The 27,722-nt window shown below is 35.7% G+C and overlaps 1 protein-coding gene across 1 annotated transcript in view; it reads left to right on the plus strand.

Annotated features, from left to right (window-relative positions):
- Window positions 1-27,722, plus strand: part of MED13 (mediator complex subunit 13) — a 96,755-nt gene that overhangs the window by 57,786 nt on the left and 11,247 nt on the right. Inside the window, exons 13-26 of the mRNA XM_055399971.2 lie at window positions 1,679-1,769; window positions 1,904-2,118; window positions 2,332-2,528; window positions 3,264-4,180; window positions 13,294-13,455; window positions 17,550-17,773; window positions 19,393-19,582; window positions 20,437-20,899; window positions 22,069-22,288; window positions 22,951-23,142; window positions 23,326-23,549; window positions 25,345-25,487; window positions 25,967-26,125; window positions 26,243-26,428. Of these exons, the coding sequence (XP_055255946.2) occupies window positions 1,679-1,769; window positions 1,904-2,118; window positions 2,332-2,528; window positions 3,264-4,180; window positions 13,294-13,455; window positions 17,550-17,773; window positions 19,393-19,582; window positions 20,437-20,899; window positions 22,069-22,288; window positions 22,951-23,142; window positions 23,326-23,549; window positions 25,345-25,487; window positions 25,967-26,125; window positions 26,243-26,428 (3,583 nt within the window). The remainder of the gene's footprint in view (window positions 1-1,678; window positions 1,770-1,903; window positions 2,119-2,331; window positions 2,529-3,263; window positions 4,181-13,293; window positions 13,456-17,549; window positions 17,774-19,392; window positions 19,583-20,436; window positions 20,900-22,068; window positions 22,289-22,950; window positions 23,143-23,325; window positions 23,550-25,344; window positions 25,488-25,966; window positions 26,126-26,242; window positions 26,429-27,722) is intronic.

Raw genomic sequence — 27,722 nt, forward strand, 5'->3', positions numbered from 1 at the left:
TCCTATAATTTTAGAAATGACCCAAGAATTGACTCAATCAGAGAATAAATAATTAACATTGAAGTTATATGCCTTGTCAATTTATTTAGGAATTTGTTTGGTACCACAGTCATTATTATAAGACATCTATATACTATAATAGTGAAAGAGGAAGAGAAAGTAATATTTAATCTTTAACACCTATTTGCAGAAAAAGATGAAGATAAAAGAAATTAAAGCTTAAAATGAGACTCCCTAGAATATGAAATGGCAACCCACTCCAGTATTCTTGCCTGGAGAATTCCATGGACAAAGGAGCCTGGCAGGCTACAGTCCATGGGGTCGCCAAGAGTCAGAGATAACTGAGCGACTGTCACTCAGAATGTGAAATCTCTGGGAAATTAATGAATTGAGCATTTCATTTTAAAAGAGAATTCCTTTTTCATCTGTATAAAGGTAGCTTGGAAACTTCTATTGTACATTTGGTCTCTTCAATTGATATAATCAGATATCACTGTACATAAACTTCTACTCCACATCCCATAATATAGTGTATTTTAGGTAAATATATGCCTGAAAACAGGGCTTCCCTGGTGGCCCAGCAGTAAAGAATCTGCCTGCCAATTCAGGAGATGTGGGTTTGATCCCTGGGTCAGGAAAATCCCCTGGAGAAGGGAATGACAGCCCCCTCCAGTGTTCTTGCCTGGGAAACCCTATGAATAGAGAGCCTGGCAGGCTACAGTCCATGGAGTCCCAAAGAGTCAGACACGACTTAGAGACTAAACAACAGTTCCTGAGTACTCTGATACTTTTGTACTTTCTCCCTGCTGCTGTTCATGTGTCAGTGTTGTTGGAGCTGAGAGCTTGGTTCCTTGTATCCTGTTAGCCACTTTGTTTTAGGAACCAAGTTGTCAGCTCTAACAACACTGATGACAGATTGGAGATTTTAAGACTTGTTTTGTTCAATGTATTAAAACTTGCCTTTAGTTAGGGATCTTATTGCTTTGTTGTACAAGATCTTAATCTTAAGTTTTGCTTAGTTTAACCTTTTGTAGCATATTTGTAGGGGCAAGAAGATTATTCAGTTCAGTTCAGTTCAGTCGCTCAGTCGTGTCCGACTCTTTGCGACCCCATGAATCACAGCACGCCAGGCCTCCCTGTCCATCTCCAGCTCCCGGAGTTCACTCAGATTCATGTCCATCGAGCTGGTGGTGCCATCCAGCCATCTCAATCTCTGTTGTCCCCTTCTCCTCCTGCCCCGCATGAGACTCTTTTCCAGTGAGTCAACTCGGAAAGAAAAAAATGTAAAAGGAATTTGGAGAGGTTATTGATTATAATGTCTTTTATTTAAAGAGACAAATGCTTTATAAGTGTCTTTTACTAAGAGGCAGTTCCCAAATTCTACAAGTTTTCTTATTATTTTTTTATTTTAATAGGTTTTAATGTATTTTTAAAGTAATGGTTGTTTTCATGAAGGAACTTTTTCCTCTATGTGGAGTATTATTATAATCATTAGAGAAACTAATCTGGTTTATTGATACCTAAAATTATGTCTTTAAATTGCATCTAGCAGACATTTGGCTATGGCATAGATGGGCTCTTCTTTCAAGTTACATCCAAATGATTACTATCTTGATCACACTGGATTTAAATTTCAGAGAAATATGTATGTATGTGTGTGTGTGTGTTTTTTTAATAGCCTGGATCTAAAAAATCGGCGAATGGATCAGATGATAAATCCAGCTGCAAGGAATCAAAGACAGGAAATCTGGACCCATTATCTTGCATAAGTAAGCTTACCAAATCTGTATTCCAGATAAATCTGCAAACATTTAATCTTAATAATGTTTCCCATCCCTTTGTTTTATACCCAAAATAACTTCTTTTTAGTCTTATGTTAAAATGTGTGTTTTATTAAATATAGGCACTGCAGATCTTCATAAAATGTATCCTACACCACCATCATTGGAACAACATATTATGGGATTTTCCCCAATGAATATGAATAATAAAGAATATGGTAGTATGGATACAACACCTGGAGGAACTGTTCTAGAAGGAAATAGTTCTAGTATAGGAACACAGTTCAGAATTGAGGTTGATGAAGGATTCTGTAGCCCAAAACCTTCTGAAATTAAAGTAAGTATTTTATTTTTCTAGAAAAATAATTCCCTTCTATATTTTATATAAAATTGATTTACTGCTATATTCAAAAATCCTTTCATAATGAAAGAGTAGAATTACATTTTATTATTCTGTTTAAAAAAGGGAAAAAAGGTTAGTTACTTTGTTTTGTTTTGTTTTTTTCCCTTGAAAGACAAGATGCTGAAAATCATGTTGTTTATATTATAGGATTTTTCTTATGTGTATAAGCCTGAAAATTGTCAAGTTCTAGTGGGATGTTCCATGTTTGCACCTCTAAAAACTCTACCAAGCCAGTGTCTGCCTCCTATCAAATTGCCAGAAGAGTGTGTTTACCGTCAGAGCTGGACTGTTGGAAAGTTAGAATTGCTTTCTTCAGGGCCTACAATGCCATTCATCAAAGAGGGGTATGATTTAAATTTATGTTATTGGTATAGTATTTGAATACTTGTGTAGCTTTTTTTTCATGATTAACACCTAGTATATTGGTATTTGGAAAAAGATACTGGTTTTTGAAAAGTTCTTTAAATTATTTTCTGATTAATAGCTTATAATGGTGTTTGGTATGGTTAAAGTAAAGTATTGGAACCCTAAAGACCAGAAAACTTTGTATCTGGAAGCATCTTTTGTTTTGGTCTAAAATTCTAATCAAACTTATTTGTATATTTGCCATATTTCACACACTTTTTATATTTAAGTATTTCTGAAATTGGGGTATCTTATAATTGGTAACATCTTAAAATTGCCACTGTCCTTTTCTACCCATAAACATCTCTAAAATCAGGGTTTTTTTTTTAAACAATGAGTGGCATCTTAGAATCAATGAAGTTTGAGTATTTCTAGTACAAGAACTGTGGAGATGGTAATCATGGATATATGATGTGGAACAGTATATACAAATTTTATTTATAATAGAACTAATGAGTTGGATTTCACCACACAACAATCACCTGGAGTGGATGTATTAACCAAATGTATATTTTAATTGTACTTAAAATTTTTGGACCAATTGTGTTTTCATAATTTTCAGTGTTTTCATAATTTTCAGTGAGAAATATTTGGGACATTTTTAGTTGTATTTCACATTATTAACATGTTTCTTTATGTATGTTTTTTATTTTCTTTTCCCCTGATGACACTAGTGATGGAAGTACTATGGATCAAGAATATGGCCCTGCTTATACACCTCAAACTCATGCTTCCTTTGGGATGCCTCCTAGCAGCGCACCTCCTAGTAACAGCGGAGCGGGGATTCTTCCTTCCCCATCCACCCCTAGATTTCCAACTCCAAGGACCCCAAGGACTCCAAGGACTCCTCGCGGAGCTGGTGGACCGGCTAGTGCTCAAGGTTCAGTCAAATATGAAAATTCAGACTTATATTCACCAGCCTCCACCCCATCCACCTGCAGACCCCTTAATTCTGTTGAACCTGCAACTGTTCCTTCCATCCCTGAAGCACACAGTCTTTATGTAAACCTCATTCTTTCAGAATCAGTTATGAATTTGTTTAAAGACTGTAACTTTGATAGTTGCTGTATCTGTGTTTGCAACATGAATATCAAGGGTGCCGATGTTGGAGTTTACATTCCAGATCCAACACAGGAAGCACAGTATAGGTGTACTTGTGGCTTCAGTGCTGTCATGAACAGGAAATTTGGAAACAATTCAGGATTATTTCTGGAAGATGAACTAGATATCATAGGACGCAACACAGAATGTGGCAAAGAAGCAGAAAAACGTTTTGAAGCTCTCAGGGCTACTTCTGCTGAACATGTTAATGGAGGACTAAAGGAATCCGAAAAATTGCCTGATGAATTGATACTATTGCTACAAGATCAGTGCACTAATTTATTTTCACCTTTTGGAGCTGCAGACCAAGATCCCTTTCCCAAAATTGGTGTAACTAACAATTGGGTACGTGTTGAAGAGCGGGACTGTTGCAATGACTGCTACCTTGCATTAGAACATGGGCGTCAGTTCATGGATAACATGTCAGGAGGCAAAGTTGATGAAGCACTTGTGAAAAGTTCATGCTTACACCCCTGGTCCAAAAGAAATGGTAAGTATGCTAATGAAGTAATTTTTCTATTTTGTTTTAGTTGTATGACTTTTCTTTCTTAAGAAAAGGTAATAAGGACAGTTTCCCATTTAGCTGATAGAGATACTTAAATTTGCACTTAAAACTCCTTCAAGAATGACACTTTTAAAGGAAGAAGTTCCGAGTAGTTTAGTTTAATTTCAGCAACAAAAGTATGGTTATTATAAGTCTGTAATTATGTACTTGTGTAGGAGTATAAAAGGTACTTTGCACATGTTAATTAGCAGAAAATTGCTGGTTGTCTGCTTTGTTCAGGATTCTTTCACTCATTAAATATTTATTGAGCAACTAGTATGTGCCGGGGACTGTTCTTTTATAAACTACATTATTAAAGCAAACATATTTCCTGCCCTTTCTGAGCCTATATGACTCAAAATAGCAAATTTAAATGAAAGTAATTATATGGTATCAGATAGTGACAACTGCTTTGAAGGAAAAGCAGGGTAAGAATGGAAAAAGACAGGACAGAAATGTGTTACTTTAGAGGTATGTTTAGAGAAGATATTACTGAGGGACAGCATTTGAGTAAAGACCTACATAGAGTGGGGGAATGTAAGCTGTGTGGCTAAACGAGAGAAGTGTTTTCAGACAGTGCAAAGACCGTGAGTAATGTGCTTAATGTTTGAGAAACAGTAAAGAGGCACTGTTGTTGGAATGAACTGGGTGATGGGGGGACTGGTAGCAGTTGGGTCTAAGAGATGGCTGAGCACCAATGTCATGTGGAGTCTTATGTACCATGTTTAACTGTGGCCTTTATAGTTTATTCCAAAATGACTAGGACAGTTTTGAGCAAAGAAGTAAGATGATGCTTACTTATCCAAGTGCATATTTGGAAATACAAGTTTTAAATTGAGAGGAGTGCTTGGGGCTAGAGATTAAAACATTTTGTGTGTGTGTTAGCAGTGTTTTGGGGCTTCCCAATGATAGCTCAGTGGGTAAAGAATCCACCTGCAATGCAGGAGACATAAGAGATGTGGGTTCAGTCCCTTGATTGGGAAGATCCCTTGGAGGTGGAAATTGCAAGCCACTCTTAGTATTCATGCCTGGAAAATTCCATGGACAGAGGAGCCTGTTAGGGGGTCGCAACCCCTCCTCCATGGGGTTGCAGAGGGTCGGACATGACTGAGCATGTGATGCCTACATGGCCCCTGTCAGTGTTTTAGACTACGGAGCTGAGTGGAGCAGCTTAGAGAGTGACTGCAGATAGAGAAGTCTAAGCGTAGGACTGACGTTTAGAGAGGGGGAAGAAGAGGAGGGTCCAGGGTAGGAAATTAAGGAGATAGGAAGAAAACCAAGGAAGTATGGTATACTGGAAGCCAAATATAGGAAATGTTTGAAGGAAAGAATGATCATTGATATCAAATATTTATATGTAGTATCTAATGAGTTAATCCATTTGAGTTGCTTAACATAATACTTAGCACACAATAAGTAATGAATTTGTATAAGCTGCCATTATTAAAGTTAGCAATAAGTTGGGTTTTTTTTTTTATTTCAGATGTAACCACTAGGAGACTTACACTTTTAAAATGGTGTGTCAGTATACCACTTTTGGTAATTATACAGGAAGTTAGCCTTTCTGCAAACCTATCTTTCTTCTCGCTATCTTTCATATGTTTTTGTTAAGAATTTATATTCTTAGGTGATCGGTGCCATTTAATAACTTTGATTTAGTCCCTTATGTCATTTGCTGGTCAGTCAGTTTTTGACACATGTGCAAAACAATGTGCTTGTTATTCTGGAAGATAGGAAGATATCCTATATTTAAATTACTTATAGACTGCTTGGAATCTGTAAGTAAACTAAAGTCTGTTACTAAATCTGCAGTGGAAGTTTGAAATAAAAATACTCTAAATGCCCATTGACAAGAGAATGGATAATAATTAAGATATAACAGTACAGAGGGAATCTTACATAAGCTCTGAAAATGAATAAAACTATTATAATAGATGAGTCTTAGTAAAAGTAATGAGGGGAGGGAGAGGAAACAAGTCCCAGAAGATTTTATATAATGAGATTTTTTTTTATAAAGTGTAAAACAGGCAAAACTAAATGTATTTTTCAGATGCACATAAAATTCAGGATAGTGGTTAATTCTTAAAAGCTGAGGGATAGAATCATATCCCTCAGCTTTACTTCTTGGGCCGTGAGATCATAGTTGTTCATAATATTGTTATTAAAGAAAATGTGTGAATAACATGGGGCTATGCATGAACCAGTGGTTAAATTTTGTTCATGATCTCATTTGATGGTTCATCAAACTCACTATACTCAAGGATCAAATTTTTAAAGAGGTGTAAATAAATGTCATAGATTTATTTTTAAAAATCTATAGGGGTGGATTTAATATAGATACAGATTTAATACATAGATTTTTAAAAGGCAGGGCTATTTTCAGCTTTAAGTAGTAATTAAGAACACATTCCGTGGAACTGACTACTTGGGTGTGAAACGTGGCCCCATCACTGATCTGTGACCTTGGGCAAATTATTTCATCTCTGTCTCAGTTTCTGGAAATAGTCAGTGATAGTATTTACCTCATACAGTGTTGAGAGAATCAAATGAGCTAATACAAATAAACAGAGACCATATAAAACAGAGTGCCTGGCACAAATAAGAATTCAGATATTTGTAGTAGTAACAGTAGTAATAAAAGCAGGAGTAGCATTAGTGGTGTTCTGTTTTATTATTTGTTTTTAAGAACCAACTCATCTTGTGATGAAGGGTCTCATCCCAAGAAAAAAAAATTTACAACTGTATTTGGTGGTGGATGTTAGCTGGACTTACTGTGGTGATCATTTTGCAATGCATATGCATCATCATTTTGTACATCTGAAACTAATATTATGTCAATAATACCTCAAAAAAAGAAAAAAAACACTTATTTGCCAAGCAATAGAAAATGCAATGTAATGCTCAAAATCCTTTAAGCTAGGCTTCAACAGTACGTGAACCGGGAACTTCCAGATGTACAAGCTGGATTTAGAAAAGGCAGAGGAACCAGAGATCAAATTGCCAACATCCATGGGATCATAGAAAAAGCAAGAGAATTCCAGAAAAACATCTGCTTCATTGACTACACTAAAGCCTTTGACTGTGTGGATCACAACAAACTGGAAAATTCTTCAAGAGATGGGAGTACCAGACCACCTTACCTGCCTCCTGAGAAACCTGTGTGCAAGTCAAGAAGCAACAGTTTAGAATTGGACATGGAACAACAGACTGGTTCCAGATTGGGAAAGCAGTACGTCAAGGCTGTATATTAAACCCTGCTTATTTAACTTATATGCAGAGTAGTTCAGTTCAGTCGCTCAGTCATGTCCGACTCTTTGCGACCCCATGAACTGCAGCATGCCAGGCCTCCCTGTCCTTCACCAACTCCCAGAGTTCACCCAAATCCATATCCATTGAGTCGGTGATGCCATCCAACCATCTCCTCCTCTGTCATCCCCTTCTCCTCCTGCCCTCAATCTTTCCCAGCATCAGGGTCTTTTCACATGAGTCAGCTCTTCACATCAGGTGGCCAAAGTATTGGAGTTTCAGCTTCAGCATAAGTCCTTCCAATGAATATTCAGGACTGATTTCCTTTAGGATGGACTGGTTGGATCTCCTTGCAGTCCAAGGGACTCTCAAGAGTCTTCTCCAGCACCACAGTTCAAAAGCATCAATTCTTCAGCGCTCAGCTTTCTTTATAGTCCAACTCTCACATCCCTACATGACCACTGGAAAAGCCATAGCCTTGACTAGACGGACCTTTGTTGGCAAAGTAATGTCTCTGCTTTTCAATATGCTGTCTAGGTTGGTCATAACTTTCCTTCCAAGGAGCAAGTGTCTTTTAATTTCCTGGCTGCAATCAGCATCTGCAGTGATTTTGGACCCCAAAAAATAAAGTCAGCCACTGTTTCCACTGTTTCCCCATCTATCTACCATGAAGTGATGGGACCAGATGCCATAATCTTAGTTTTCTGAATGTTGACCTTTAGCCAACTTTTTCACTCTCCTCGTCACCTTCATCAAGAGGCTCTTTAGTTCTTCTTCACTTTCTGCCATAAGGGTGGTGTCATCTGCATATCTGAGGTTATTGATATTTCTCCCAGCAATCTTGATTTCAGCTTTTGCTTCCTCCAGCCCAGCGTTTCTCATGATGTACTCTGCATACAAGTTAAATAAGCAGGGTGACAATATACAGCCTTGACGTACTCCTTTTCCTATTTGGAACCAGTCTGTTGTTCCATGTCCAGTTCTAATTGTTGCTTCCTGACCTGCATATAGGTTTCTCAAGAGGCAGGTCAGGTGGTCTGGGATTCCCATCTCTTTCAGAGCTTTCCACAGTTTATTGTGATCCACGCAGTCAAAGGCTTTGGCATAGTCAGTAAAGCAGAAACAGAAATATATGCAGAGTACATCATGCAAAATCCCAGGCTGGATGAAGCACAAGCTGGACTCAAGATTGCTGGGAGAAATATCAACAATCTCAGATATGCATATATCACGACCCTTATAGCAGAAAGTGAAGAGGAACTAAAGAGCCTCTTGATGAAGGTGATAGAAGAGAGTTTGCTGGCTTAAAACTCAACATTCAAAAAACGAAGATCATGGCATTCGGTCCCATCGCTTCATGGCAAATAGATGGGGAAACAGTGACAGACTATTTTCTTGGGCTCCAAAATCACTGCAGATGATGATTGCAACCATGGAATTAAAAGATGCTTGCTCCTTGGAAGACAAGCTATGACCAACCTAGACAGCATATTAAAAAGCAGAATACCACTTTGCTGACAAAAATCCATATAGTCAAAGCTGCGGTTTTTCCACTAGTCATGTATGGATGTGAAAATTTGACCATAAAGAAGGCTGAGTGCTGAAGAACCGATGCTTTTGAATTGTGGTGCTGGAGAAGACTGTTGAGAGTCCCTTGAACAGCAAGGAGTTCTAATCAGTCAGTCCTGAAGGAAATTAACCCTGAGTATTCATTGGAAGGACTGATGCTGAAGCTGAAGCTCCAGTACTTTGGCCACCTGATACAAAGAGCTGACTCATTTGAAAAGACCTTGATGCTGAGAAAGGTTGAGGGCAGGAGGAGAAGTGGGTGACAGAGGATGAGATGGTTGAATGACATCATTCAATCAATGGACATGAGTTTGAGCAAACTCCGGGAGATAGTGAAGGACAGGGAAGCCTGGCATGCTGCAGTCCATGGGGCTACAAAGAGTCGGACATGACTGAGCGACTGAACAACAGCAACAAATAGCAAATACTGGGTTGTTTACCTAATGAGCATTTTTTATATAACAATAAAGATTGATATAAACAGATAACTCTGCAACCATAAAGATGAATTTTATCCTAAGTACTTACATTGACAAAATAATTCAAAACAAAAAAGAAATATCTTTATAGTTCAGTTTAAAATTTCAATATAAACATGCTATAAAACCTAAATTTGCAGTCATGGAGTACTTTCTCATTAAATTATAACAGCTTCATTAAATAGTAGCCAGCTCCGATTTAATACATTGGTACCTTTGCCCCAATTGTTTCCTCTGCTTGGGACACTGATCTTCCAGGTATTTACATGAGTAACTCTCTTATCTCTACTTTTGTCAAGAAGTCATCTTAATGTAAAATTGCAGACCACTCGTCATCTTCCCCATCCTGCTGCTTTTGCTTTCTCTGCCTAATGTTTGCTTATTACCTTCTAAACATATTGTATACAGTAAGTATTAATTATTAATCTCACTCCATTAAGTTCACTCTGTGCAAGTTCAGTGTACAAGAAACGATTTTTGTCTGTTTTGTTTGTTATATCCAAATACCTAAAATAGTACCTGGCATGTAGTAGATGTCCAGAAGTCCAAGGTGTTGAAATATTTGTTAGAAGGAATTAAGAGTCTGTAACTTAATGGTAATGTTTATTTTTCTCAAAATAGGAAAAACTTTGTTCTAATTATAAAAAATACATACTTTCTGAAAAGAAAGTTAAGAATCTAAATAATATAGATAAATACAAGTAAAAATTGCCCCAGCCTCATCATTACACCACTGAATGATCACTCATCTTTAAGCATAAACTTTGGCATATCATACAGTTCATCCATTTGAAGTGAACAACTGAATGGTTTTTAGTTAGCACAGACTTGTGTAGCCATCACCACAATCAATTTTAGGACATTTTCATCATCCTGCAAATCTGTAGTTACTAGCGATCACTCCCATTTTCCTCCAAGCACCCCTTCCTTGCACTGGGCAACGACCAGTCTACTTTCTGTCTTTGTAGATTTGCCTCTTATATACTCCATATAAATAATATTATATACTCTATGGTCTTTTGTGGTTGACTTCTTTTTCTTAGCGTAATTTTTCAGGGTTCATCCAGGTTGTAGCATGTGTTAGTACTTAATTCATTTTTGTTGCCAGATAATATTCTGTTTATGCATATACCACATTTTATTTACCCATTCATCTGTTGATGGGCATTTGGATTGTTTCCCCTTTGGCAGATATGGATTATGATACATTGAACATTTGTGTACAAGTTTTTGTGTAAACGTATATTTTTACTAGTCTTGAGTGAACTTGATAACTCTGTTTTATTTTTGGAGAAGTTGCCAGACTTCTCTAAAGCAGCTACTCCATTTTACATTCCCATCGCAGTGTGTGGAGGGTTCCACATTTTCCACATTCTCATTAACACTTGTCGTTATGTGTTTGCAATTATTACCATCATCATCATCATACTGGATTGTGAAGTATTATCTCGTTATCATTTTGATTTGCATTTCCCTAACGACTAATGATGCTGAGTGTCTTTTCATGTGTTTATTGCCTGTTTGTATTTTTTCTTTGGAGAAATGTCTTTTCAGATCCTTTGCCCATTTTTAAATTAGGTTTTTTTGTCTCTTCATTATTGAGTTGTGAGTGTTCTTTATATCTTCTGGATGTAAGTTTCTTAACATCTGCACATATTTTCTCCTTTTCTCTGGTTTGTCTTTTCACTTTCTTGAAGCAGAAGAGTTTTTAATTTTGATGAAGTAGTGTATTACTGTCTTTTGTACTTCTTGGTTTGTACTTTTGGTCTGTACTTTCGGTGCCATATCTAAAAAGACTTTAATCCTAAGTCATGAAAATTTATTATTTTTTTCTATGAGTTTTATTGTTTTATCACTTATATTTACATCTGTGATCCATTCTGAATTAACTTTGGTATATCATGTAAGGAAGAGGTTCAGTTTTATTCTTTTGCGCATGAATATCCAGTTGCCCTAGAACCATTTGTTGAAAAGATTATCTTTTCACATTAAATTGTGTTGGCACCTTTGTCAAAAATCAATTGACTGTAAATATGAAGTTTTATTTCTGGATGCTTATTTCTGTCCTACTCAACAGAATATCTATTCTTCATGATCACTCTTAAAAATATATATTCTAAAACCATTGCTTTCCAACCAGATTTCAGCTTTGAGACTTGACATTTGTCATAATATGCAGTTATAATTCTTTTTCATGCATTCCTCCCCACAAGATTATAAGATCCCTGAAGACATGAATAAGAATGTATTTCACAGTATTCCCAGCAGCTCTCATAATTCCTGAACCATAGTAGGTCTTTGTTATATGTTTTTAATAATGAAAGATTGTGAATGAGAATCTCTCTGAATTAAAATCAAACTGTAAATTCCTGAACTTTACTCAGATCAGAATTTCTCAGGGTAAGCTCTGTAAATGTGTTTTATAAAAGTTCCCCATTTGGTTATGATAAACAACCTTAGCCAGTGACAGCTTTTTCTAGATTTTATGTAAACACGTATCAGTACACAGTTCTATTTGTGTAAAATATCTTCCAGTTTTAAAACCTGTTTTTTATTTACTAGTGTATTATCAGTCCACTTCAGATAGCTCTTATCACTTTTAAATAGTATTTTTGTTCTGTATCTACTAGTTTAAGTACAATAGTTATTCAGCAGTATATCTGAAATTAAATTATTTCTGATTCTGTACACTATAGATATAGGGAATTAAAGCAAGAAATAATAAATTAGGCAATAATAATAATGAATTTAAAGTTGAATGATTTAATGTAACAGAGTGCTCAGACAAGATTTAATGATACAACTGAACCATGCTCAAGGGACAGATTAATTATATTAGGAAGATTTCATGGTTTTTTAAAAAGCCATTTGATGTTTAAGAGCATCACCTTTCATATCCATTCTGATAGTTGGTCAGAAATGTAGATCATAATAATTTGATAATCTATAAATCTATTAAGTCTAGGTTTATAAAAATTGTGTGGGTATTTAAGTCTAGGTTTATAAAGTATGTGTGGGCATTATGACACTATCTAGCAGTGTGAACAAGTTTATCTGTTACTATGCAAATTGTGTACTTTAGAATTGTTACAGTTTACTATTTTTCACAAATTAAACTTTAATCATTGTAACCAGTGTTATCTATCTGATCTTTTTACCAAAGTAGAGGTATATAAAGTGGATAATTAATAACCCATTTCTGTATGAGGTAGTGTTCTTTCTATTAAGATACCTATGAGCACCAAAGACAATCAAAATAAATGCAAAAAGGAAGAAATTGGTTTGATTAATTTATAAATCAGTTAATGAGCTAATGAATGACTTTATGAAGATAAGTTACAATAAGTTTATTATGTTTCTTCTTGGTTTTAAATACCTAGAAAAATCATCTCTATAGGTGATTCTAGTGATAAAGAACCTGCCTGTGAATGCAGCAGGCATAAGAGGCGTGGGTTCAATCCCTGGTTCAGGAAGATCCACTGGAAGAGGGCATGGCACCCCACTCCATAATTCTTGCCTTGAGAATCCCATGGACAGGAGCCTGGCAGGCTACAGTGTTTAGGGTCGCAAAGAGTCGGACACGACTAAAGTGACAGCATGCACGCATAGATCATTTTAGATAGAACTTAATACAGTTCTCTATACAAGCAGATGCTTAATCTTGGTGATGTAGAGCCGAATTTACTTTCCTAGATGGATTTCTTTGTTATCTTAAAATTTTTTTTGTGTTGACAATAGCAGTTCTTCTTTTTTTAATGGTTGTAGATGTGAGTGTGCAGTGCTCACAAGATATACTTCGAATGCTCCTATCACTTCAGCCAGTTCTTCAGGATGCTATTCAGAAAAAAAGAACAGTAAGGCCTTGGGGGGTTCAAGGTCCTCTCACTTGGCAACAATTTCATAAAATGGCTGGCCGAGGCTCTTATGGTAAGTAATTTACAATCATATGTATTGACTTATTTCATATCAGTTCTCAGTATCTTTACCCAACTTTAATAAGCACGTTTATCTTCCTTAAATATTTCTGTGGCGTATGCTTGACTTAAGGCCATTGTGGTCAATCTCAGCCTTCCTTACTTTAAATGTTTTCAGCATTCAGTTTACTGAATTTTCCAACCTCACTTCAGAAAAAACAGCTTGTTTTTACATGTTACACTGACCAGTAAGATTCTATGCTAAGAAAGAATCATACTGCCAAATTTTTTAAAAGGATTGATACACTACTTTTCTTGTAAGTTAGCATTTTACATACACAATTGAATGAAAAATGAGATTTTAAAAAAAGGATAATACTAGTGATAAGAGGCCCAAAGGTCTTCCTTTAAAAAAAACAACCATGAAAGTTGCCAGTTGTGACAAGAGTAACTCCCACATAGTACACAGTAGATTTGTGATCAGCTGTAATGGAAGGAACATTCAAAATACTTGAACTATCTGTTGAATATTGTCTCTAGAGGGGAAAAAATTCTCTCTGAAAGGTGAGATATAATTGCAACTTTAAAATATATTTGGAATAACAGTTCTTAGCATTGAAATCCTTGACTTTTTTGCTTGGTTTTAGAATGCATCATGTACAGAAGTAGTAGATTTACTCATATTTGCCTTTTCCTCCTTTTATTAATGGGTAAATAATTTAGATTTCATTAAAAAGAAAAAAAAGATATTCGGGGCTTCCTTGGTGACTCAGTGGTTAAGAATCTGCCTGCCCGTGCAGGGGACATAGGTTCTATCCCTGGTCCCTGAAGATCCCACAAGCCGCAGAGCAACTAAGCCCATAAGCTAGCACTCTAGAGCCTGTGACCTGCAACTGTCCAGTTGCCTACAATCCATGCTCTGCAACAAGAGAAACCATTGCAATGAGAATCCTATGCACTACAACTAGAGAGTAACCCCTGCTCGCTGCAACTAGAGAAAGCCTGTGTGCAACAACAAAGGTGCAATTCAGTAATAAAAAAAAACAAACCTTGATACTCAGTGAAAACTGCAGTTTAATTATAGTATTTTTAGTTTCTTTTTTTTTCTATTTTTTAAAGAGATTTACAATGATTTAAATAGATTTAAAATGATTTACAATGTGTTAGTTCCAGGTGTGCAACAAAATGATTCAGTTACACATATATTTATTCTTATTTAGGTTCTTTTCTTATATAGGTCATCACAGAATCTTGAGTAGGGTTATACAGTAGGTCCTTGTTGATTATGTATAGTATTGTGTATATCACAAGCTCCCGATTTATTCCTCCCCCCTACATTTCCCTTTTAGTAAAGGTAAGTTTGTTTTCAATATATGTAAGTACGTTTCTGTTTTTGCAAATAAGTTGATTTGTATCTTTTTTGTAAGTAGATTCCACAGTGAGTAATATCATATGATATTTGTCTTTCTCTGTCTGACTTATTTAGTATAATAATTTCTAGGTCCATGTATTTTGCTGCAAATGGCATTATTTCATTCTTTTTTATTGCTGAGTAATATTCCATTGTAGGGCTTCCCAGGTGGCGCTAGAGGTAAAGAACCCGCTTGCCAGTGCAGGAGACATAAGAGATCTCGGTTTGATCCCTGGGTCGGGAAGGTCCCTTGGAGAAATGCATGGCAACCTACTCTATTATTGTTACCTAGAGAATCCTGTGGACAGAGGAGCCTGGCGGGCTGCTGTCCATAGGGTTGCACAGTCAGACACGACTGAAGCAACTTGGCACACAGCACAGATACACATTCCATTGTATATATGTACTGAGCTTCCCAGGTAGGTCAGTGGTAGAGAATCTACCTGTGACACAGGAGACCCAGGTTCGATCCCTGGTCAGGAAGATCCTCTGGAGAAGGAAATGGCAATCTACTCCAATACTCTATGGTTTTTTTTTTTTTATTTTTAATGCCAGTATTCTGCCTGAGAATCTGATGGACAGAGGAGCCTCGTGGGCTACAGTCCATAGGGTTGCAAAGAGTCAGACACGACTTAACAGCTTAACAGCAATATTTGTACCATGTCTTCTTTGTCCATTTCTTTTTCAATGGACATTTAGATTGCTTCCATGCCTTGGCTGTTGTAAATAGTGCTGCAGTGAACATTGGGGTGCATGTATCCTTTGGGATTATGATTTTCTCCGGATAAATGCCCAGGAGTGGGATTGCTGGATCATATGATATTTCTAAGTTTTTTAAGGAACTTCCATATTGTTCTCCATAATGGTTATGCCAATTTGCATTTCCACATACAGTGTAGCAGGGTTCCCTTTTTTCCACACCCTCTCCAGCATTTGTTGTTTTCGTATTTTTACATTCTTTTTAAAAGTCAAAATAATAGACACAGAGTTTTACATCTTACTGATCAGTAACATAAGGAACTCCCTCTTTTTTTTTTTAATGGCTGCATATATTCCATTATTCTTTACACATGATGTAATTTTTACCAGTCTGCTGTTTATGGATGTATATTGTTTGCATCATTATCATTACAACTATTTTTCTATAATGTACACAATCCCTGGCTTTAATGCATGTGTGTATTTTTTAAAAAAGTATTGCCAGATTGCTCCCTACCATAGCAGTTTAAACTCCCATCAGTAAGATGCCTGTTTCCCCAAACCTTTGCCAGTAAGGTGCTGAGTGGATGCGAGAAAATGGTGTGTCTCTTTATAGTTTGAATGGTGGAATAGTATAGACTGTAAGATTTCCTGAGTTCTAATCCCATCTGTGCCACTTCTTGTGGCACTGGACAAGTTATTAACTCTTCTATTCCTGCTTTCTCACCTCTAAAATCAAATTAATATTAGTGTCTGCCTCCTGGTTTTCATGGGGTTAAATGACTTAATGTATGTAAAGATCTTTGAACATTACGTGGCACGTAGCACTTGCTATTGTTTTAAATTCCTTGCTGTTAATGAGATTGAGCATCTTTTTATGTATAAGAGGTATTTCTGGTTTTTGTGAACTTTGGTATTTCTGGTTTTTGTGAACTTTGTTCATATCCTTTGCCCATTTTTCTGTTGTGATGTTGATCATTTTCTTATGGATTTATAGGTTCCCTTTCTATGGTAAGGGAATTGACCTTTTTTTATATGTGTTGCAGATCTTTTCTTCCAATTTGTTTTTAATTGTTTGGCTTTGTTAGTAGTGTTTTTTCATGCCACAATTTAAAATTTATATTGTCAGATTAATCATTTTTATTTCTTTTTGAGTTTTAAATTTTATTTTTATTATTAATTTTTGCCCTTGCTGTTGCTTCATTGCTGCGTGTGGACTTTATCTAGTTGCAGTGAGTGGGGCTGCTCTCTAGTTGTGGTGTGTGGGCTTCTCATTGCCATGGTTTCTCTTGGTACAGAGCATGGGCTCTAAGTGCGTGGGCTTCAGTAGTTGTAACACGTGGGCTTGTTGCCCCATGGCATGTGGAATCGTCTCAGACCAGGGATTGAACCCATGTTCCCTGCACTGGCAGGTGGATTCTTAACTACTGGATCACCACAGAAGTCCAGATTAATCAGTTTGTAAATATACAGGTTTTACATTATGCCTGCAAAAATTTTTTTCTAGTCTAAATTTATTCAAAATAAAATGATGATGATATAGGTGAAAGGGATTAACAGGTACAAACTTCCAACTATAAAGTAAATAAATCATGGGGATGTAATGTACACATGGGGAATGCAGTCAGTAAAATTATAGCAACTTTGTGTGGTGACTAATAATAACAGATCTTATTTTGGTGATTATTTTATAATGTATAAAAATGTCAAATCACTATGTTGTACACCTGAAACTAATATTTTAAAAAACTCTCCCTCCCATATTTTCTTTTTTACTGATAAGTTTTTCACCCAAATTAATTTTTTTCATTTAAGTGAAGGTAGAAGTCGCATGTTTCATACAGATTGTTTAGTAAATTCCTAACTGTAAAAGTCTCAGTCACTGACTTTTAGGCATTTTTGTCTTTAACTAAATATTTTTACTACTAATAATAACTTCACTAACTCTTGACATTTAAATGTTCCTCTTTTATTAAAATATGTCTTTTCTTATTTAGGAACTGATGAATCCCCAGAACCACTGCCAATCCCCACATTTTTGTTGGGTTATGATTTTGATTTTCTGGTGCTTTCTCCATTTGCTCTCCCTTACTGGGAGAGACTTATGCTGGAACCCTATGGATCTCAAAGAGATATAGCCTATGTTGTACTCTGTCCAGAAAATGAAGCCTTGTTAAATGGAGCCAAAAGCTTTTTTAGAGATCTTACTGCAATATATGAGGTAGGTGCTTTAAAAGGTCGTTTTAAAACACCTTTTGATTTGTATGTTTGTATATAAAATATACTGAACATTTCAGTTGATTGATAAAGAATAATAATGACGTCAGGCTAGATGTTTTGTTCCCGTACCAGCCAGTTACAGTCTTTACAACTTTGACCCAGATCCTTTGTTAGATGCGTGTGCTGTGACTCACAGTGGAAGTTGCCATACTGAGGGGGAAAACATTGGGTGCATATACATCCCATTTAAGATAATCTTATTCTGAAAGAAAGGGTAATATTAAATGGCTAGGGGAAAAATCACATTTTTTAAAATTCTAGTCTTAAAAAAAAAAAGAATTCTTGTCTTAATTCTCCAGGACTTCAGGTAGTGAGTGACTCTAGTCCTTATTTTGCTCATTGTAAAATACAGCTATGATAGGCCTCTCTTAAGACTCATTTTATTTCTGAAATTCTTGGCTGGTCTTTTAAGTTATAATTCTTATGTTGTATCGATCATTGAGTGCAATGATTATAAATTCTAAGTACTCTGAAACATAAAGTCTTCATTTTATAGTCATTCCTGAGTATCCTGAGGGTATTGATTCTAGGACCCCTTGCAGATACCAAAATCTATGGCTGTCCAATCTCTTATATAAAATGTCATAGTATTTGCATATAATCTGCATACATCCTCACTTATACTTCAAATCATCTCTAGATTACTTACAATATCTAATGCTATGTAAGTAGTTGCAGATGTGGGAAATTCAAGTTTTGCTTTTTGGAACTTTTTTGATTTTTTTTTTTTTTTAATGTATTTTTGACCCGTGATTGGTTGAATCTGTGGTTGCAGAACCTAAGGATATGAAGGACCGATGGTATTTTCCTTTTCCTACAAATATTTGGAAGTCTAGTCTTTAAAATTTCTTTTACAGTCTGAATCATTATTTTGTGCCAGTTTAGTTTCTCATTAATGTTCTGCTTAATAATTGCAAGATATCTGTAGTGTGTTTTGTAAAAGTATTTCCAAAGAGTGTTATTTAGAACACTAGTCCTACAAAATCTTCTGAGAAAAAAATTCCATAGATAGATTTGGGGAGACATTATGTATCTATTTACCTTTTAGAGATTCATTATCCATGTTAGATTATTAAAGCCTTTGAAATTCTTACAGTAAAGAAATTCTTTGTCATAAGTTTTCATAACCCAGTGTTGCAAACCTATTTGAAATTGGACTTCCTATAACAAACCATAGTGGCCAGCAGAATTGGAGGGAGAGCTGGATATTTGTATTTATATACATGATTTGAAATAGTTATACGACTTAAAATGGCTGCAGATCTATACTCGGTTACTTCTGTATTCTGCAAGTTTTTGTTATTCAAAGTACGTGGTTTTTAGTGCTATTATTATCATCTAGGTGTTTTATTTCATTGGCGATAACTTTGATAGAAATTTAATGGATTTCTAATGTAAAGAGCATAAACCTATGGCACTGTTTCACCCTTGATATTTTTATTCCAACTGTTAATTATAAATGATAAAGCTTATTTTTAAATAGCTTTATTTTATAATATGTACTAAAAAAAAAAACTATAACAAATTCACTAATTCTGATTTCTGTATGTATATTTATAGTGTTGTCGATTGGGTCAACATAGACCTATTTCTCGATTATTGACGGATGGGATCATGAGAGTTGGATCTACTGCATCAAAGAAACTATCAGAAAAGTTGGTAGCAGAATGGTTTTCTCAGGCAGCTGATGGTAACAGTGAAGCATTTTCTAAACTCAAGCTTTATGCACAAGTCTGCAGATACGACTTAGGTATTGAATTTATGTTGATTGTATAAGGCCAATTTTAGCAAAGTATGACCCAGTCCACCAACTTTTTGTAAATAATATTTTAATGAAACACAGCCATTCATTTATTTACAGGTTGTTTGGGCCTCCTTTTGTGCTGTTAAAATCAGAGCTAAGTAGTTGTGACAGAGACTGTGTAACTGCAAAGCCAAAAGTATTTACTATCTGATCCTTTACAGAAAAAAATTTGATCACTGCGATAGGGCTTCTATCAAGTAGGAAGATATGTGTTTTTTGTTTATTAACATTAAGATTCTTGATTTGTTAATGGTTTAAAGATAGAAACAACTTGTAGTTCCCTCTATAATATCAAGAGAGTTCTTTGTTGGAATTAAGAAAATGACAGTTATTGAGACTTGTTTTTAAAACCCTTAATTAAATATCAATGGACTTACTTTAGACTTAATCCAAAGAGACACAGAACCAAAACATTGAACCTCATTAGACATTCCTATCATTTGAACTCCATAATTTGAACCCCTCTGTTTTATATTTAATTAGTCCCCAGTATAGTCACTTTTCAACTTGTGACCAGGGAACTCTTTGAATGGTTTAATGATAATTTGCTGGGTATTTCATGGAAATCATTTTTTTACTTTGTTGGTTTTTCAATTGAAAGTGGTTTCAATTCCACTCAATTCATTTTTTTCGCTTTCTAGGGGAAATAGTAAACTAGTGTGCGCTACACTTGTCAGAAGGCAACTTAGGGAGAGGGTAATTACTGAAAAAGTATCCACTAGTTATTATTCACATAGTAAATAAAAAACCAATTAGTGAAATAAAGAATTAAATATCCTGCTTGTTTTTATTTTCTTTAGGTCCTTATCTTGCTTCCCAGCCTTTGGACAGCTCTCTACTTTCCCAGCCAAATTTAGTTGCCCCTACAAGTCAGTCTTTGATTACACCACCTCAGATGACAAGTACTGGAAATGCTAATACTCCGTCTGCCACCCTAGCATCTACAGTGAGCAGCACTATGACAATGACTTCAGGTGTTGCCATGTCTTCTTCAGTTGCCACAGCTAACTCAACCTTGACCACACCTTCAACTTCATCTTCTTTGTCCTCCAACTTGAATAGTGGAATGTCATCAAATAAACTACCTTCATTTCCACCTTTTGGCACTATGAACAGTAGTGCTACGGGATCCATGTCTACACAAGCAAGTACAGTTCCGAATAGCCAGCTAGGGGGGCAACCTCCATCAGCCCTACAAACAGCTGGCATTTCTGGAGAGTCATCTTCAGTTCCCACTCAGCCACATCCTGATGTGTCTGAAAGGTATCTTTAAATATACTAATTTCGCAGAAGTATAAATGTATGCTGCTTCTGTCTGAGTAAGAATGTAGAAGAGCCTTTGATCTTACCCTTGAAATTTTAGTTTTTAATGTTAAATATTTTACCTATAAAATTATGATGAAGTTCGTAAAGTATCATAGAATCTCAGAGTAGAAATGAAGACCTTGAAAACTGTCTAGTCCAGTTGTCTTGTGATGTTTGAGTCTATTCTGTGACATAAATTGTCAAGTTGAGTTGCCTGTGAAAATCACTCCAATGATCTATAAGTCACTATTGAATGACCCTGTTCAGAAGCTTAAGAGTTGTACCAGGATTTGAACCTTCGCTCTGTTGTTTACTGGCTATATCACTTTTAGGAAAGTTACCTAACCTTTTTGAGCCAGTGTTTTCTTATCTGGAAAGTGGGAGCAGAAGGATATAATGTACATTATGTGCCTCAGAAAATGCTTCCAGTCACATTAGTTATTTATAACAACAACAGTGATGATGACAGCTCTGTTCCTTTTATGAAGAAGGTATTCCCTTTTGATTTATAGGTTAGGTTAGCCTGAGCCTGGTTATGTCTTTCAGCTCCCAGTTGCAGTTTTCCCCAAAGTTATAAATGTGATTAAAAACAAACTGTTAATTACCCAGGTAGATCATTCCATCTTTAATATCTATAGATTTGGAGTTTTAAAAACTCATATCACAATCAAAGAATGAAGCTTAATCACCAGTGAAGTTATGAAGTATGAAATGAATGTGTATTTTCTAAAAATGTAGTAGACCACTGACTGAGTCTGGAAAACTCGTTTCTTTTTGGTCTAGCTCTGCCTCTAGACAGCCTTGTGATCTTGGGCAGCTCATTTAACTTAACTTTTGTTCCAGTTTTAGCACATAAGCACTACTCTGTCTGACAATCCTTATACTCTGTGGTTTTAAGAATTCTGTTTCTTAAATTGCAAACCTCTTAATGCCAACAGTGTTTGTACACCATGAAATTGTGAACATTTATGATTCTCTTTGGAACGGTGTCTCTCATTATTAGCGAAGCTCTCGATAGCACCCCACCCCCAAAGTGGGGAGAGGATAAGAACCTCCTTTGATGTTATTTTAAGAAGATAGAGTATAGCTTTTTCCCTAACTGTCTTTATTTCTACTTCAAATTTTAGCACAATGGATCGGGACAAAGTGGGCATCCCCACAGATGGTGATTCACATGCAATCACTTATCCACCTGCAATTGTTGTTTATATAATTGACCCTTTTACATATGAAAATAAAGATGAGAGCACTAATTCTTCTAATGTATGGACTTTGGGGTTACTTCGATGTTTTCTGGAAATGGTCCAGACTCTTCCTCCTCATATTAAGAATACGGTTTCTGTACAGGTAAGAATGATAAATGTTACAAGTTTATTTAAAACAGTTTGGTCCTGATAAACATTTCATAGCTACTATTCTGTATCTAGATTGATTTTCTAAAAGCCAGATTCTGTTTTATTGACTTCCATTTTAAATGATATTAGAAATCTTAGAGAGTTTATAAAAGATAAAGTTGCAGTCATACCACAGTAATAATGGAGAATAAAAAGATTGCATTAAGTAGGGTAAATGTTTCTCCTGTGTTACTTTTATATAAACTAATTTTTAAATTCATTGGCTTAAATAAAATCAAGAATGGACTGATATAAGATAGAGTTCTAAATAAGACTGGTTATAAAGTAAAAGTAGAGAAAAATCTAACCACATTAAGTTGTATGCAGAGAATTTGAATTCTTTCTTTATAGACTACAATAGGACTATGGCAGTCAGTGGTAGTATTCATCAGTAGAGCTGCTATGTAGAAACGTTTAAAGATTTTTACATAACTCATTAGTATAATTGAGTATTTATTAAAATCTATATACTAGATAAGAAAATATAATTCTTTATTATTTTACTTAGGTTCTGTTTAAATTTTCTAATAAAATTTTTAGAGTTTTAAACCCACTATTCTTTTTTTATCTCTTGTTAAAAGTTTAACATTTGTAATATTTGCCTTTAATTCTTAGATTGTTCCCTGTCAGTACCTGTTGCAACCTGTGAAGCATGAAGATAGACAGATCTATACCCAGCATTTAAAATCTCTGGCTTTTTCGGCTTTCACCCAGTGTCGGAGACCACTTCCAACATCAACCAATGTGAAAACATTGACTGGTTTTGGTCCAGGTTTAGCCATGGAAACAGCTCTTAAAAGTCCTGATGTAAGTATGTTTTCCATAACGAAAGTTATTAAATGACTACTTTGTATGATTTTTATGCAGAACTAAGTGAAAGTTTCTTTTTAGTTCTTGTTTTCCAGTTATCTTGTAATGGGTTTTTATTTTCAATAAAAAGTTTTTTTGCGCTTGTATGGTGCCATAGTAACTTAACGTTTTATTCTACAGAGACCAGAGTGTATTCGACTTTACACACCTCCTTTTATCCTGGCTCCAGTGAAGGATAAACAAACAGAGCTAGGAGAAACCTTTGGGGAAGCTGGACAGAAATATAATGTTCTTTTTGTGGGCTACTGTTTATCACATGATCAAAGATGGATTCTTGCATCTTGCACAGATCTATATGGAGAACTTTTAGAAACTTGTATCATTAACATTGATGTCCCAAACAGGTATTTTTATTTTTCTTAAATGTATCATTATATTAAGTCTTGGGATTATGGGTACTTTTCATTTCTTTTATAGTGAATATTTATATTGTATTATGTAAGGGAATTAATAATTTTGATTAATCTGTTAAATAGACAAAAGAGATTAAAACCTCTAAATTGTATATAATAAACCTTGAGGTAATGATTTTAGCCTAACAGATTTTGAAACATGGGACTAGAAGGTCATGTGCAATTTAAAATCCAGTATAGCATCCTAGAACATTTATTTCTGTCATGTACCATCTAAGATACAGTCCCTAATAAACTGAATTAACTTTATTCACTGAAAATTTTGGGCTTCTCTGGTGACTCAATGGTAAAGAATCCACCTGTCAATACAGGAGACATAGGTTTGATCCCTGAGTGAGGAAGATCCCCTGGGAAATGAAATAGTAACCAACTCTAGTATTGTTGCCTGGGAAATCCCTGGAATGGAGGAACCTGGCAGGCTACAGTCCAGAGGGTCACAAACGAGTCAGATATGACTTAGTGACTAAACAACAGTTAAAATTTTTACTATTTAAATATTGGAGTGTCTTCTGAAAATGGTGGCCCTCTTTAGAATTCTTGATAGTAGTTAGCTATCATGACTAGTTATTCATGAAGGCTGTGACAAATTTACAACAGATGAACCTTGTATTGAGTTATCACTTAATAGACACACTGATAACATATTTCAAAGCTAGTGAACGTTGCCTAAGAGAACATGAAAAGTCCATGAAATAACTTTTGATTTTTCAGTTTTGGTTTTCTCCGTTATTTTCTTCTTTCTTTTATAAACTTTAAGGTCAGAAATTGGTTATATGCAAAAAAAATTTTTTTTGATTATTTGGGTATAGTGGCACTGAAGAAACAGATATAGAAACATTGATCTGTGAAGGATGAGCATGAGAATAGAGAAAGAATAATACTACCTTCCCAGTACAAAGATAGTATGTTGCTGTTTTACTGAAAGTAAAAGTGAGATGATGGGTAAGAGGTCCAGTGCTATAGTCATAGAAATCTGGATTCAAATCCCAATCCTGGCTTATTGACTGTGTGATCTTGAGAAAATTACTTTACCCATCTGAGCTATAACTTACTTTGCTGTAAAATCAGGAGGATAATTTTATCTGCCTTATAAGTGTTTAGGATGAAATGAGGTGTTGCATATAAGTTAATTGGGCATGCTGCTTGGTACATAGTAAATACTCAACAAATAATAGCTACTATTGCTCAGCCAGAGAGTGCTTATGTACTTGCCTAAAGGACATGCATGCAGAAAACAGCATTGTTTGTTCTGAGAAGTATGGGGGGATTTGTTCGGTATTTTTCAGTTTAATGTATGAAGCAGAAGTTTGCAAACTCCAGTTTTGGGGCCATATCTGGCCACACTTATTTGTGTTTGTAACTGTTGTCTGTTTCATGCTGCAGCAGGGGAGTTGAGTTGTTGCAGAAGAGTTTTGATGGCCTGCAAAGCTTAAAATATTGGCCCTTTAAAGAAAAAGCTTGCCAGTCTCTGGTGTAGAGCACTGTTTCTGATGAATTTTGATAATTTGTGAATGGCTTTTTAATTTTAAGTATATATTTTAGCATGTATTAAACAAAATGTAAACTAGCATACCAAACCTATAATTTTATATGTATTCTTATTTAGGAGTTGTGAAAAAATGTCAAGCATTAAAATGAAGGAACCAATTTTTCACAAATTGGAGCTCTTTTGAAATGTCATAGGAATTTTAGAAATATTTATGACTGTCTCTATTCCATACAACAGAGCTCGTCGGAAAAAAGGATCTGCTAGAAGATTTGGTCTACAGAAACTTTGGGAATGGTGCTTAGGACTTGTACAGATGAGTTCATTGCCATGGAGAGTTGTAATTGGCCGTCTAGGAAGGATTGGTCATGGAGAATTAAAAGGTAAATTTGTTTTTTTATTATTTAATACATAAATTTCTGTTTTATGTTAATTCATATACTATTCAAATCATATCTAGGAATAGGTACTGAATAAAACGCAAAAGGTAATAAAAACCTAGTTTTCTGTCTTGTTCTTTAAAGAGGAACCACATATGTCTAGCCCCCAAATGGCCTAACTCAAATTTTAGGAGCACTTACTACAATTTTATGTAAGTGCTATTACTACTATTCTTGTCATCTTCCAGTTTTATTCCCTTTCTGCTCATTAGTCAACTCATCCTGTGTTCAGTAGTTACCAGCATATATTGAATTTAGGGGGTAAAAGATGTTGAGACATATCAGTAATAGATTTTTGACTTGATGACTCTTGAGCAATACATTAATTTCAAAACCATTATGTTTTAACGTTTGTTCTCTAGGTTGTTAACAGTGCTTTTACTTTGGATATTATTATTGTTATTTACTGTTGATACCCACAGATTGGAGCTGTTTGCTGAGTCGTCGAAACCTGCAGTCTCTAAGTAAAAGGCTGAAAGACATGTGTAGAATGTGTGGTATATCTGCTGCAGACTCTCCTAGCATTCTCAGTGCTTGCTTGGTAGCAATGGAACCCCAAGGCTCTTTTGTTATTATGCCAGGTTAGCTCTCTTTAGTTTATATCAGATTTAATTCTTTATGTACTTAAGTTTCTAAGTATTATGTAATATTGATTCTTCATTCATTAAAAGAAAAAATACCTTTTATTTTCTTTTCAGATTCTGTGTCAACTGGTTCTGTATTCGGAAGAAGCTCCACTCTAAACATGCAGGCATCTCAGCTTAATACCCCACAGGATACATCATGTACTCATATACTTGTGTTTCCAACTTCTGCTTCTGTGCAAGTAGCTTCAGCTACTTATACCACTGAAAATTTAGACTTAGCTTTCAATCCCAACAATGGTAAGTGAATTGTTCTCTGAAAAGTGAAAGTGAAGTCACTCAGTCGTGCCTGATTCTTTGTGACCCCAGGGACTGTTTCACCAGCCTCCTCCATCCATGGGATTTTCCAGGCAAGAGTACTGGAGTGGGTTGTTATTTCCTTCTCCAGGGGATCTTCCTGACCCAGGGATCGAACCTGGGTCTCCCACATTGTAGGCGGACACTTTACCATCTGAGCCACCAGGGAAGTCGAATTGTTTTCTAGAGGTTTGCAAATATAAAATAAATCTGGGTGATTCTGACTGATTATTGACTGGATTCAGTTCAGTTCAGTCGCTCAATTGTGTCCGACTCTTCGTGACCCCTTGAATCACAGCACGCCAGGCCTCCCTGTCCACTACCAACTCCCAGAGTTCACCCAAACTCATGTCCACAGAGTCGGTGATGCCATCCAGCCATCTCATCTATAATGCCTCCCACAACATCTGTATCCTGTGTATGTTCCTGAAACCTGTGACTGTTAATGTTATATGCATGCACTTGCAGATCTGAGTAAAGATCTAAGATGGAGAGATTACTCTGGCTTATGCGGTTGGGCCCGAAATGTAGTCTTATATATCCGTAAAAGAGGGAGACAAAGAGAAATCTGACTATACACCAAAGAGGAGAGGACCGTGTAGTGGAAATGGAGGACAGCAGAGTCGGAGAGAAATGACTGTGCTGCTGACTTTGAAGATGGAGGAAAGAGCTTGAGCCAAGGAAAATAGGAACAGATGTTGGAAAAGACAAGGAAACAGATTTTTCCCCTGGAGCCTTGAGGGAGAGCATACCCCTGTCTATACCTAGATTTTTGGCCTAATGACTAGCATTTGGATTTCAATCTAGTAAAACTGATTTTAGACTTCTGACCTCCAGATCTGGAAGAAAATAATGTTCGCTGTTTCAACAAGTTTGTGGAAATTTGTTAAACTGCTTCAGGAGATTAATACCATTCTTCTCTATTTTACTGATATCAGAACTAATGCTATGAATTATCCCATAAATGTTTACTTATTTTTTGAATTGATTAATTAATTTGGCTACACTGAGTCTTGCTTATCGCATACGGACTCTTAGTTGTGGCATGTGGGATCTAGTTTCCTGGCATGAAATCATACTCAGACTCCCTGCATTGGGAGTTCAGAGTCTTAGCCACTGGACCACTAGGGAAGTCCCTGATGTTTACTTACATTAAAAGGCAACAGCGATCGTAAAATATTTGTACAGTTTATGTACATACTGTTGAGTTACCTGTATGTAAACTTTGCAGGTCATT

Source organism: Moschus berezovskii, chromosome 20, assembly GCF_049115385.1.
Source record: "Moschus berezovskii isolate FMDL1 chromosome 20, NW_MosBer_1.0, whole genome shotgun sequence".
NCBI classification, from domain to species: domain Eukaryota; kingdom Metazoa; phylum Chordata; class Mammalia; order Artiodactyla; family Moschidae; genus Moschus; species Moschus berezovskii.